This window comes from Sparus aurata, chromosome 19, assembly GCF_900880675.1.
Source record: "Sparus aurata chromosome 19, fSpaAur1.1, whole genome shotgun sequence".
Lineage (NCBI taxonomy): Eukaryota > Metazoa > Chordata > Actinopteri > Spariformes > Sparidae > Sparus > Sparus aurata.
Genome location: NC_044205.1, coordinates 12,206,596 through 12,221,164, shown reverse-complemented (window position 1 = coordinate 12,221,164; position 14,569 = coordinate 12,206,596). Strand labels below are relative to the sequence as shown.

At 39.6% G+C, this 14,569-nt stretch overlaps 2 protein-coding genes across 3 annotated transcripts; one reads left to right on the top strand and one right to left on the bottom strand.

Annotated features, from left to right (window-relative positions):
* Positions 1-76: 76 nt before the first annotated feature.
* ngdn (neuroguidin, EIF4E binding protein) lies at positions 77-5,049 on the bottom strand. 2 transcript variants are annotated; one of them, XM_030397839.1, is made up of 11 exons: positions 4,991-5,049; positions 4,655-4,714; positions 4,332-4,403; positions 2,832-2,969; positions 2,652-2,736; positions 2,424-2,476; positions 2,112-2,223; positions 1,692-1,866; positions 1,301-1,454; positions 604-664; positions 77-273 (listed from the first exon to the last, which is right to left on the bottom strand). In XM_030397839.1, the coding sequence occupies exons 1-11, from the start codon at positions 5,009-5,011 to the stop codon at positions 254-256; spliced, it is 951 nt and encodes a 316-aa protein (XP_030253699.1). In that variant the 5' UTR covers positions 5,012-5,049; the 3' UTR covers positions 77-253. The 2 variants fall into 2 exon arrangements, with proteins under 2 accessions (XP_030253699.1, XP_030253698.1); XM_030397838.1 differs by lacking the exon at positions 4,991-5,049 and adding an exon at positions 4,828-4,881.
* Positions 5,050-5,110: 61 nt separating this feature from the next.
* On the top strand, positions 5,111-9,229 carry cebp1 (CCAAT/enhancer binding protein (C/EBP) 1). Its single transcript, XM_030397840.1, has 3 exons — positions 5,111-5,383; positions 6,654-6,953; positions 7,070-9,229. The coding sequence occupies exons 1-3, from the start codon at positions 5,381-5,383 to the stop codon at positions 7,373-7,375; spliced, it is 609 nt and encodes a 202-aa protein (XP_030253700.1). The 5' UTR covers positions 5,111-5,380; the 3' UTR covers positions 7,376-9,229.
* The last annotated feature ends 5,340 nt before the right edge of the window (positions 9,230-14,569 follow it).

Below are 14,569 nucleotides of genomic sequence, written 5' to 3'. Positions count from 1 at the left end.
AAGTCCATGTTTTTTGTCCTAATTGACAGCTGTTTGACTGCCCTCTAATGGAGATAAATAAAACAAACACCAAGAGTCAACAGCAAATGTTTATTTTACAAACTAAATGACAAAGTCGTACAACATGCAGGGCTGGTGGGGAGCTTATTATTGTAATACAACTCAGTTACTGGTAATAAAATCCCCATGTCTGAAGAAAAAGATGATGGCCACTGGTAAGAAATCCTCATCATTTGGACGTCATGTTTCAGGTCTATCTGTGCTTTTTAAAAGCTGCAGAGAAAAGACATGAAACAAGTTTAATGCAGAAAAAAGCAATGACCATTGCCTTATTCCATTTTTCAACAATGTATAGAAATGACGCTCAAAACAATATGGAAACAAAAACCACATTAATATTTCCTGAACATTTGGTTGGAAGAAAGGAGTTCTGAAAAATGACGTAACATCATAATTAGCTCTGGTGTTACACTAAATGCAGACCTAAGAGACAAATGAGTAGTTGGACAATTCAACAGCAGAGTTAAAAAACGAAGAGTTCACTTAAAAATGTGTTGTAAATTGCAGAAAACAAATGTATCTGTTTCATCTGAATGTCCTCACCTCGTCTTTTGGTCTTCTTCTTCATCAGTTTCTTCTTTTTCTTGGGCCGACTTTCCCCATCCTGCACCGACAAACACAATGTGTCAGAACCAGCAGCTACTTTAAGAATGTGATCTAAATAAAAACAGACCACAATGCTCCCATTCATACCAAACGGAGATGGGCCTGTTAGAAACATCCTTTCATGGCTTCTCATGTTCAGTACAAATTCTAAACATAGCACACGGACTTTCCGAGTCCTCTTTAATGCATTTAAGCTAAATGACTTTTCCACATGTGCCGACAGTGGACAAACAATCTGCATGAGGTTAGCCAGTAATTACTCCAACTCATTAGAACTTGTTATAACAGCAGACGGTTAATTGAGACAGGAAACGGTATCGAGAGGGATTTCAAAGCTGTGTAGGCACAGAGTAAAGCTCTGCCAGCTCAAAATCACCAGATAAGTTCTGTCCAACACTTGCTGTCTGCTGGTGGCTGCCCAAGTGGCTTAATAATCAGAGCAAGTAATCAGGTCAGCCTCGACTCTTTGACCAGAGCCTTCCTCCACCTGAGCGAAACTCCCATTAAATATCTCTCCACACCCACCCTGAACATGGATTTCAATTGATATATCCAAATGTTTCCCCATCAGCAGTGTTTCAACCTAGCTCAGTAAGTGAAATAAGACTCCTTGGTGATGTCGCTGCAAGCTCACCTGCCCGCCCTCGCCTCCTGTCAGTGCTGAGATGTCACCGAAGTGTGTGATACCGCTCAGCATGCCCGACATGGACATCACGCCTCTCTTTTTGCTGTTCTTCTGTTTTTTGGGCATGTTGAGACGCACCATCATCGACTCCTCATATTTTTTCCTGGGGGAAAAAAAAAAAAAAAATGGTGATGGGAAATTGTAAACGCACATGTACAAAGCTATGTCGGTTGCTAGGCACATAAAATGTGTAATTACTCTTATACTGGTGATTCCTAAATAGTTGTTAGTTGTTGTAACTCTGACAAAGTGGTTGATTTGGCCTGCCTTACATCGTTTACCCACGCATGCTTTCAACGCCATGCGTCCGCCTGCTTAAATACAGTAGATAAATAAACACCTGTGGAGCTCATCGCGGCTCTCCCGCTCGCTCTGGAAGTCTCGCCTATCCCTGATCTCCTCTGGAGCGTCGCTGTACTGCTGCCTCAGCTCCTGGATGACATTGCTTCTGAGGGCCGCCCGCTTCTGACGCTCTGCCTGAGCCTTCTTCCTGTCCGCCTCAGTCATGTCGCCGTCTGAAGGGAACGGCATGAGAAGGGAATTTGTGTTGGTCTTTATTTTGATACATTAGAGCAGCAGTAGAAGACAGCACAGCTTAGTGCCTTCTCAATGACCGAGATCAACACGGCAGCTGCTAAGTGTCGTACTTCAGTCCAAACAGTGTACTTAACTTCCACAGAAACACTCAACCAAAGAAGAAACTATAATTCTCAATCATCAGCTAAAGTCAGAATTAAGAACAAAGAAGACAGGACATTACCATAATGCACTGCAGCAATCTTTGGTGGTACATATTTCCTGCCACTAGAGTGGGCTGCTTTCTTCTCCGTCTTACTCTCGTCTTCACCTTCAGACTCCTCAGATTCACTCAACTAGTTGATTAAGCACATGAGGAAAGTCAGTCATGGTAACAGTTAAATGTGTTGAAAGCTTTAAGACAACACAATATTCTTACAATTTTATTTTTTAGCAGATTCATTCAATACAGTCGATAAATAAATACATGTATTATGAAGTGTGCCAGCCAAATAAAAACATAAAATTGAAAATAATCACAATCTTCGGCACTTACTTTGCTGATGAGATTCTCAGGATTAGGTCGCAGCTGCAGCGGATCATTTTCAGCTGAAATCATCAAAACAAGAATCAACATATATCTACTGAAGCCTGTGAAACATGAAGGTGTGAAACCGAAGTCTAATATTTGTCCTGCAAATCATATCTTTTAAGTTAAAGCAAGGTTAAAAAATCAGATCATTGTTGGATGCATTCACTGCAACCAGCACAAAACCAGCCTCACCTAAACTGCCGGTGACAGCTGTGCGCAATAGTTTGTCAATCTGGTACTTGAGTTTGTGGTCTAGCGGTCGCATCTTCTCCAGCACCTTTAAAAACCAGGATGGAAAAGCAGCGCGTCAGCTGGACGGACGAGAACAAACTAAATGTATTACCAAGTGGTCAGTCTCCACAATCATCTCACCGTTCTGATGGTGACCACTCTGTTCAAGGCTTCGCTGTCTTTTATTTTGCCTCCCTCTGTTTTGATGCCGATCAGGTGAGTGAGGTCTTGAAGGTAGAAGAGCAGCAGGTGGTAGCGAAGGTCCAAGAAAGACAAACCCTGCAGGGAGAGAGGACGGACAGGGAGTCAGAGAGGGCTGCGTGGAGGCCGACCTGGGTCAGAGAGTATTAGAAAACCATTTATTTCACGTACATGTCAGACAACACAACGCTTTTCAGGAATATGAATGCGCATGGTCACAACCTACATTACAAAGAAGCATGGTCAAAACAAGCTAGCACATTGGACTGTATCCATGTGTCAAACACCAGACCCACACTGTCCAAACACTTTGAATGTTTAAGGGTAAGTCCTAACTTGGACAAATAATACAAATCCGTGCAAGGAAAATAGGAAAATGCCTTAGTTGACTTACTGAAGTGATGAAAGTTCTCTTAACAAAGAGAACAGACTTTGTTGTGTGATATTTAAAATTGACAATGAGGTAAATTGCTTGTCTTGTTGTTCTGCCTATGTCAATGTAAGAGCCACCTTTTACTAAAAATGTCCTCAATCTATTCTGATTTGTTTTGGTTGGATGATTATGAAACACTTGAGGCGTGCTTCATGAAGGGAGCCTTTTTGTGGCAGATTTTCTTTGCCAAGCAAGGGAGGGAAGGTGGAAAATGTTCTGTTTAAGACCAATCGGCAAAATAAGCGTAATTTTGTAATGAAATGTAAAAAACTCTTGCAACTGTATTTTTGGTGTCTTGCAAACCCGCGAGGATAGGGCACTGTATATGCATGACACAAAAACAAAAAACAAAAAAAGAGCTTGTAATAGTAGTTAGAATGAAGGAAGCCATTTGTTGTTGTTGCTTGTAAGCACAGGAGGATTTGAACATTTCATGTCACAATTCCCTTCCAACATAGTTGTGATTCACAATATTAACCTGGTAATCATCACAGCATTCTTAATACCTGAAAAGCAAGACTGAAATTGCACTTAAACACACTTGATCTACTTTAACCTTCATATTATTGCTTCACAGATACAGATTATTCTAGTGAAAATACAATCATATAATCTTATATAAAGTAATCATGAATCATAAAGAAAAAGGTCCCCCTGCACACATAAAGAGGACCTCTACACCTCAGTTTGGATGCTGTAAGCCTTTGCATACATCCGATTTAACTTTCAGGCAATACAAAATAAACCAGGGGACACTGTAGGACTGTATGTCAGTGAGCGAGACAGCTTTCCTTAGTCATTCGCATTCACGATTATCTCAATTCATGATTTCCTAACAATGGAAATTGACTATGATGAACTTTTTGTGACGGTCAATCTGACTATTTAACAAACATACGGTCCTGACACACATGAAACCTAATGGAAACTTGAAATGAAACAACACTGTGGCAACAAATGTACAAGGTATGATAAACTACCCTGGTTCTGATTTAGTCCCTGCTCACCTTTGAGGTCTTAAATGCTCCATCTTTGACTTGGTTAAGCAGCTCACGGACATGACTGGTGACTGAGGCCACCTGATGAGGAAAAGGAGCCACGGTGAGGAATCACATGTACACAACAAGCAGTCTGGGATGTGAAACCACAGTGAGAGAGACACAACATCACTTCATGGTCCCTTAACTCAAGTAACATAACACAAGAACTATGAGAACAAAGTATGCATATTAATGCGTTCTTATAGTTTCAATTACTTTCAGAAGAACTCACTAACTCTCTATTAACAAACACTATTATTACAACAATATTACAGACAGCTCGTTCTTACCTGTTCTGTGAGACTATGCAGCAGCTGCACAGCTTTGGGCAAATCACTTTCAATTAAATCCTGTCAAAAAAGTAAAATTACATGTCAAAACTGCCCTGCAACACTTGCTAAATGTGGGAAATGTAGTCGGAAGGCTGCTAAAAACTTAGCCAGTGGCTAGCCGGCTAGCTTACGTTATTCAACACAGAACAACTATTATCACTCGCTTTCATCTGCCAAAGACAGTTTCAGAATACAAATCACATCATCAAAACGGACTACTGTGTTTACATAGACTGTACAAAGACAAAGACAATACGTGTTTTCTAAACGAGAAGCTAGCTAAGATAAACTCACGTTGTCAACAGGGGCAGCCATTTTGATTTGGGTGTAACTACGGAAGCCGCTGAGTGACAGCAGCCTGGCGTTTGGTTTTGCTGGAACCAGTTTCGCACTGTTAAAATATTAGAGATCATATCGCACTGTGACAAGTAAACAAGTGTGTGGTAGTGGGGGGAAAGAACGGAAAGCCCTTCAATAAAATGCCTTATTCATTAATAAATCATATAAATTGACCTGTAGCTGAGAGAGAGGAAGAGAGGAAGAGAGAGAGAGAGAGAGAGAGAGGGAGAGAGGAAGTGATGGTGAGATAATCTCAGGGGTACCTGTCTCTGTCTCCTTGCTGTTCAAACCAGTTCCAGTCAGACTGTCAGAGAAACTTGAAGAATATTCAGAGAGAGCTAAGTCATGGTAAGTCAGATCATAACTTTCCTAGAGCATGTAGAAATCCATTCAGACTTTAGATCAATGGAATTCATCCAATGACCATTTGAGTAAAAAAAAAAACATTGGAAGAATTAAAAGCAGAGGTGGTTGGATTTTACTCTGATAGTTATGATGTGACCGGTCACTGAGTTCCACTGAGTACGTCTCTCTGAACATAAAGCAGCGAAGCAAAAGAAGGATTCATTTAGATCAGGTTAAATAGGTTTTAATATAAAGTCTCTATTTTCTATTTAAAACTGTGCAGATCAGTTTAAAAAGAGGACATGAAGAATAAAGAGGGAACGGCAATAATCATAGGTTACAACTATATTCATACTGACAGCGTTTCTGTCAAATGTTATGAGCAAGCTTAGTTTTTACTTTGCAGTTTAGTCTTTACGTTGATAAGTTTTTGATTATTGTTGGGAAGCATGAAACAATTAATTTAATGGTCAGTTAATCTGCCGGTTATTCTCTCTGTTTATTGATTGATTGTTCAGTCTACAAAAGTCAGAATCATGACAAAAGTCCAAAACCTTGAGGCACAAAGTTTTCAATAATAGTATTAGCTAATAAAAAGACTTGAGAGATAATAAGAGATAATTAATTGATTATTGGAATTGTTCCTGATGAGATATCTGTCAGAAGACTGTTAAATAAATTGAGCAACTGTTTCTGCTCTGACAGTGTTACGATACTCCTAACTTCTAAGTTGTCACTGTATTTTTGTTTCCAAGTGTGAATATGTCATTTGTAACTTTTATTATCAAAAATCTAATTATTACACTGGAAAAAAAATACTAATATTTTTTTGGTTAAATTGTCAAGGTAACGTTATTTTCTTGCCTACAACCGAAACTTCTGACAGACTTATTAACATCTGACATAACTGCTTTCATCTGAAAAGAAGAACTATGAAAAAGAAAAGGAAATATCAAGATATTTTACTTAAATATTGGGACTTTCAGGGACTTAAATTAGGAGATATATACGTTTTGATTATTATAACCAGGACAATAACACATAAGCAGCCTTTTATTGTGGTTGGTTGAACTGGAGATAATAAAATGATGTGTTTTTATCATTACAAAGCAAGTTTTGCATGTTAAATCTTAATGTGCTAAGTGACTACTAACTACAGTTGTCAGATAGATGTAATGGAGTAAAATGTCCCTCACATGTAGTGACGTAGACGAACAAAGTAGCAACTTAATAAAAGATAAACCTAATCTTTTCCTCTGTCTGATCCCTCCAGATGTCTGATTCCAGGGTGTCCTCTGTCATCCAGGAGTGGGCATACCCAGGCCAGGTCCACCCACACACCCAGAGCCTGAACCCTACAACTTCCAACCACGCCGGATCGACCAATCAGCTGACCCACATGGACATGATATCGTACAGCCAGTCTCAGGGGCTGGTGAGAGGGGGCAGCGATGACAGAGTGGCTGAGCAGATGATGGGACTGTCCTACCTGCCGTACACCACTCCCTGTCTCAGCAACACCTCGAGCGCGGGGAGCACAAACCACAGCCAGAGCCACGTCAACACTCAGCAGGTGTGTGTTTGTGAGCGTGATTATTCATATGTGGATAATAGGTTTAAAAATGTTTTCTTTCTGACTGTGAAAATCATCCAACACAGCTCTACACATTTTGTGTTTCTGGCCTCCAGGACTTCTCCTCCTTCCTCCTGCCAGCTCTGCGGGCCCCGGTCAACAAGAGGAGCATCAGCAAGGACAGCACAGAGTACCGACTGCGACGCGAGAGGAACAACATCGCTGTGAGGAAGAGCCGGGACAAGGCCCGCAGGAGGATCCTGCTGACCCAGCAGAGGGCCCAGCAGCTGCAGGAGGAAAACCAGAAGCTGCAGATGAGGATAGGGCAGCTGACACAGGAGCTGGACACTCTCAAACACATCCTGTCACAGCGGCACCTGCACGGAGCCGAGGAGGGAGCAGCAGGAGAGTCCAACATCTAGATTCATCATTGTCATGTATTAAAGGTGCAATGTGTAAGTCTTTCAGTTTAAAGCAGTCAAAAACTAACCAAAATTATCAGCAGTATGTGAAGAAGAAACGCTTTTGATGTTGCTTCAAAGAGCTCGCATAGATATCTAAAGAAGTTAGACTGTTAACCAGCCAGTCCAAATCTTACATATTGAACTTTTAAGGACCTTGTTATAAAGTTTTCTAAAAATCATGAAGAAAGGAAGCAGAACACGCTGGCAGGTCTTGAGACACTCGTGCCATGTCCCCTCTCCTTTTTCTGGAAATGATACGGTTATAGAAGCAACCAAGGGGACGTTTACGTTGCCTTCAGACCTGTTAACTGTCTCTATGCCTGTTGAGCTCTCTTTGCCTGCAACACAGTACACATTCAGGATACATTGGTAACACTGGCAAATTTAGCGCTCAGCATGTTCTGTATTTTCTGAAACAGCGGGTCTTCAAACGGGAAAAAAAAGCAGCTTCTTAAACAGATTGCATCAGTTGGAGCTAGCCAGTGTATGCTAATGCTACAGCTAAAATCCCCCGTGACCATCTGAGGATGACCTTTTAATTTTTGCAGGTGACGCTTTTTAAAAGAGGTGGACGTTCGTAACAGATTGTGACAGGATTAAATGATGTAGTTGGCCCCGCCCCTTTGAATAAAATGCAGCGTTTAGTAGCCTGTTATGCTAGTCAGCTGAACATGCTAACATTTGCAGCTTACACTCTTGTGATTTCGGTTTTGAAAAAGGTAAGAAAAAAGCAAAATACAAAAATAACAGTAACAAAACACCCCTGTACAAACTCTTAATACATTCCATACATAATGTGTATTGCTATTCCCAAATGCACACCTTCATCATGTGGAGAAGCTGACCTGCCAACCATATGTAGTTGTGGCTGCTAAGCTATGTTGGAGGATCGCTGTGTGGGGGTTTAATAAAAAGTTAATTAAATTAATTAGTTTTTTTAGTTTACAGACAATATGCAGTAATATTTACCTAAATAGATCAAATGTATGTAAAACAAATAAATTAACATTTGAGGCTTATTTTCTGGGTTAGAGAGGGCAGCTTCAGTATTTCTGAGATTGTGGCTATGGCCCTGCACACCAGCGCATTTGATTCATTAAATAGTACAACATAACATTTTGAAGGATGGCCCATAAAGTCTCTGCAGGAAGACGTGTAGTGGGTTTGAATGTAGATGCTTTTAATTCATTATATGTTCTGAACTGAGACTGCACCATGCACAGAAACCTCCTGTGAGCATGTCGAGTTGCACATAAAGATACGTAAAGCAGCTTCGTGAGATGCAAAACAAGGATTTTATGGAAGAAAACAGATATCAAAATCCAAAAAACTGCACTAATGGGCCCAGAGACGAACCGAACTGAAGGTCTAAAGCTGCATAAAGTTGAATGTAACTAATTCCAAATGAACTTTCCTGTATGCCTCTGTACATTCATGCATAATCCTCACAGACCCTTTAAAAAGAAGACCCCTCTTTGCATTAGCTTGGCTTGTCATGAGATCTGATTTAACAGACATTGCTTAATCGTCTACCTGACACTTCTTGTCATTGTCAGGGCTGATTGTAAGTGTTGTTGCCCAACAAAGTTACACCACAACCTGCGGTTTGTAGGGGTTTGAAGGGGAAATCTAAGTGTCCCTCTCCGTCAGATACTCTATCTTTTGTCACTAAATGAGTGTGGGATTACTTGAAATAATGTCAATATACGATGATGTTAATGTTGAATGTCTTTTATACATTTGTGATACACTGTTAAAGCAAAACTTTGTCCAAAGAACTCTTAAATAAACAAATTATTGCTTGTGCTCGGATGAAACGCTCGTCTTTTATATCTGCCAGTTAAAGTTTTGTGACCGCGGATTCAGATTCAACGTAAAAAGGGATATTTAAACACACATTTGGAAACTAAAGAAGCTTCGGTACTTCCTGAGACAGCTTTTACAGATGCAAAGCCACTAAGCTTTGATTACAGTTGACTGAAAATACATTTTCTCACACACAAAAATGGTGTGATATAACCTCAGTCTCTACGTTCAAGCATCCCTCGTCAGGGAACATAGCACGCACCTGCCACATTATTCATCGTAACTTGTCTACCCACAGAAACGGACGTCACGCCATGGACGGTTGTGCACCAGCGGTTTCCCTTTGTGGGATGGGCAAGATTTCGACACAGCGGAGGACAGAGATGAGGAGCGCAGAGATAGTATCAGTGTTTCGGGCTGCCAGGGCCTTCCTGTGGCTGTCATGGTAGTGAAGGGACATAGAGATAGGAGACAGAGAGGAGGGAGTGGGGCAAGAAGCCAGACATGTTTTTCTTTTTTTTTTTCTATCTCTGCCAAAAATAATTGTTACAACATCTTGTGACTATTGTGGTGACTATGGTCAAATATGTTCAACACTATTAGATAACCAACAGTGGGGCATTCATTGCATCTGGTTCCCAAGCTCAAGGGATCAGAGGACTTATCACTGTCAGTATGGTAGTCAAAGTAAAGAAAGCGCACATTCACACAATGTTTAAAATTTCACAAATTAATACGTTAAAAGACTCTTTCGTGGGGCCTAATCCTGGCTCTGCTTTATTGTAGGTATGGCAAAAAAAAGATCGAATGAGCCAACATGGATGCAGACGCTCACTTCTCACAAACACAAATGCTAAATGAAAACATTCGTCATCATTATTACAGGCTTAAACTCGGAGCAAAATGATATCAACGGTGTCAGTATGCAATTTTACAACCGACTAAACTATGATAACTGCACCACTGCTCTAATCAGCACGCACTGATCACTGAGCAGTTTGATTCCTCGTGTGGGCACTAAAACTTATCACATCCGGTTACTGAGTCGGAGTGCTTCATTAGATTTTATTAGAGTGCAGTTCTGCACAGATGATCACTATCTGTAATGTTACAAACATTAAAAAAAAAACAGTCTTCGTGAACTTAAACACCAGAACAGACCCCAGGCCTGCCAAATCAAACTGTAACAGTGTTATGATGGGAGGATGAGCCAGAACAATACAGCGGAGAATCAATCCATATTTATGGTTGTGTATGTTGAGGACTGGGATCGTTTTGTCATCTACATGTACAGCAACAGCATGAATAACTGGAATACAATAATTATGTAAAAAAACAAACAAACACGCGATGCGATTAAAGGATAAGTTCACCCAAATAATAGTCATTATCTACTCACCCCCGTGCCGGTGGAAAGTCAGGTGAAGTCTCATAGCAGGATGGTTTGGCAGTATATCTCTTAAACAACTGGATTAAATGGGGACTTGTTTTAAAAGCGTAACCCCCCTTCCTCCTCCTCCTCCGAAACATTAAAATAGCTCCATACAGCTCACCCAGGGAGAAGATGTTATTTGCACCCTTTTTAAAGCCAAAATCGTTCTGGAGACTCGGATTACACCTACATTCTTGGTTGTTTTCAAAACAAGTCCCAGTCTACCTCAGTTGCTTAAGAGAATGCTGCAATTTAGTTTTGCTGCGAAGCTCCAGAAATGTTTTGTGGAGTACAAAGCTTTACCTGACTTTCACTTGGCAAGGAGGTGAGCAGATAATGAAAGAATTTTCATGTTTCGGGTGAACTTTGACCTTAAAGTCAATACAAATGTCATTGTCATAGACATCTCAATATGGGTGTTGTACATGTACATGCGTACATGTACAACTGATCTCAAATTAATATCAGTGAAACATTGGTCGTCAAAAAATACAATGACAGGTTTTAAAACAAACTCCTTTGTAACCTGTTTTCATGATTATTAGATATATTCTTTGTCATGTTAATCACAAACCCTCTCTTCCAGAAGGAGAGTGAAAGTGTAGCGCAGGTTACTCCCAGCCTGTCAAGCACTGAGCGGCACATAATGACTTCTTGTTCGTCCGTGTCTGTTGAAATGTCCCACAGCGTCGTGTGGGGCAATCTGTGGTCCCAGGACTGCAACATCTCAGCGGAGTGAAGAAAGAGTGTATTTCACCTAGTCCCTACCAAGTTACTCAACAGCGGCAGACCATATGAACCCCACCACAGCTAGAGTGAAGCAGCTCCAATCTTATGACTCCTGTTCATTAAACGTATTTTCATGGCAGTAATAGAACAAACTAGCTGAATTGTTGTCTTTGGATTATATTTTAAAAAAAGATATATATTTCAGTAGGTCCAAACATGGGCGACATTAACTTTCTACCTCTATTTCGGCACTTCCGCCCTTCGATTTACCATTACAACTCTGCGGTGAAACGCTTGGCTTGCTTAGCTCCAAGTTCCCACCACACCTTCAGAAAGTTTGCACTGATGCTGCAAAGATACTCAAAAAGTGAAGACTCTGCAGTGGTGCAAAGTGCTTTTCATGGCATGTTTGATTAATTAAAGGCCAATCATCGGTTGAATAAAAGTGTGCCAAGTTGTTATCATAAGCATCCAACTGTCTGTTTAAGTAATTCACCACAAATGTACATTTTCTGTGATATATATATGTTATCTTGGTACACAACAGTGTCAGGACAGAAGACAATGACCGGAAATACAAAATGTGAAATGTTACAATGAATGGCACTCGTCAGAACAAAAGAGTTCAGTCACCCTGTGTGACTGTGTAAACGACACTACAATTAGACTGATGGCACACACTCAAATTAACAGCATCGTCTGTGTTGTCCGTCTGAGACAAAGTCTTCCACTACTGGCCGCTGCAACACCAGTGGAACAAACTGTGTTAGTGCCACCAAGTGTAGCCAAGCAGTCATTACCATGTTAAGCTGAAACAATGGCTTTTGTCCGTGAGACAATTGGGTACATTATGAATTTGATAACAGATGAAGTAAGAACAGTATTAATGGAAAACTTTACAATAAGGTTCACAAAAATGTGAGTAGAATCAGGAATTACTTAATATAATGAATTGTTAATGAGTAACTCCTGAATCACTGTGATTTGAGGGCTGTAAGGAGCTAATAATGACTTCCTACAGCACAGAGTGGGAGATACTATATTGAATTATTGTTTACATTATGAGGAAATATCAGTTCCTAAATATCTGAACACTTTCTTCATGAAGTGTTCCCGGTCAACTAGTAACCAGCTGCTTTGTGTACTTTCAAGTAAAGTTGAACATAATACTGAGTAGTTACCAAGTAGTCCCTCATTAATGCATGATTATGACAATTAACTAATTAATGATCATATTCACACCATATTTACATTAACATTCACATTGAAGTCATATTATGTAGCATCAGTGGTGCTGATGCCTTAAAAATAAACAGCTAATTGTCATATTCATCAGGTTACTTACTCTAGGGGTTACAACAAGAATAACTAATGATTAAGTAATTAACAGTTAACGAGTCAACGGTACTTTAATGACAGTTATTCAGGAATTACTAATCAACAATGAATTAACTATCAAGTTACTTATTCATTCTAACTCACTCCTTTGCAACTCACAATGTGTGTACCCTATTGTCAGGTGTTACCATATTAACAACAGCATGTAATCTTTCCAGTACCACTAAAAATATGTCTAAAAAAATAAATAAATAAAAAATCTAGAAAAGATGGTGCATATAATTCCTGTGGCTTGGTTTTCAACCCTATAGACTGCTTTCTCTGTACCCTCCAGCTAATGAAAATCTTGCACTATTTCCACCTATGAACATGTTGTTCATGGTGAATAGAGTGAATGAAATGCACAATGACATGATATCGACAATACTACTTGATTCAACCGCAGAATGCAGTAAAGTCATACATCTGACTGCAGAAAAATAAGGAAACATGTAACAGTTATTTTCTATAATAACAACATTATAACATGTTATCATCATGGATAATTACATATTCATGAGAAGAAACAAGCCCACATCAGCCTGGACCATGGAGGCACAGTCTTGCATTAGACCTGTCACTGGTGCTGGTTTATGATTTATGGCTCCACCATGCGGCACAGCTACATGTAGGCCTTCTGTACAGATAGTCAACAAAGAACAGGTGGCTCACTCTCTCACTGATTCTGCTGTCCAAATCATCACCATGTTTGCTGTACTTTGGAGAAGTGCAAGTTCCTATTTCTGAGCACATTTGACCCTATTGTTTTTTAAGGAAATGAATCACAATTATAAATCAAATATATCATTGAGAAGTTTTGAAAAACACATTTTCCTGGAGAGTTTTTCTGAAGCTGTACAATAGCCACACTGACCAGGTACTCTAGCCTATATGAAATAAACATTTTCCTTTCTAAATATCTTCCCTGCCATCCATGCTTCTGAATAAAAAGAACATCAATTAAACAAATGACATTGTCTATAGCTCCTGATTTACACTGACTTTTAGTTCCTGATAAAAAATAGTATAAGAAACACGTCATAAACAGCAAATCAAATGCTCAAGCAACATTGAAGGTGTTTAAAACATAATACACATCTTTATGATTTTACATATCAAAAGGTGTGAGAATAAGAAGCTTTCTACAATTAAAGCCATAACTATGAGCTTAGTAAGAGCTCTACTTCATCTGTCTGCTCTCCTTAACGAGAGAAATGTAAATTAAATAATGTAGGTTTTTTTAATGAACGTCCAAAATTTGCAACAGCTTATGAGATAATGTAAAGTACTTTGAATATACTTTTTTTTTTAAAGGTGCAACATCTTTGTACTGTATCAGTACAGATAAACAGTATAACATATTATACATATTCATATAGAGTATGTCTTTTGACTTATGCAGCGCGCCTTTGTCCTTTCAGACACACTATGTTTAAAGGTACATTGTGTAGTTTTGGGGAACACAGGGAAAGATCTTCAATGAATGAATATACTGAATTAACAAACGGACCTTAAAGGACAACACAATTTCATACTGTTGTACTTTGTTTACATTTGGCGGACCCCGCCACCTTTCTAGCAACATAAATATTTATGAGTTTGCATTATCAATACCACTAATATTGTAAATATTAAACCTCTGAGTTTGAATTTCAAAACTCCATAGTGCCCCTTTGATGTTATGCACTAATGTAACACTGTGAATTCCTCCTATGTGGATAAAGTAAATGGCAGAAGTCCTGATTTTGATTTTGGAGTGACGCACCTTCTCATCACATACGATCTTCGCCCGCAGTGAGACGAGGGGA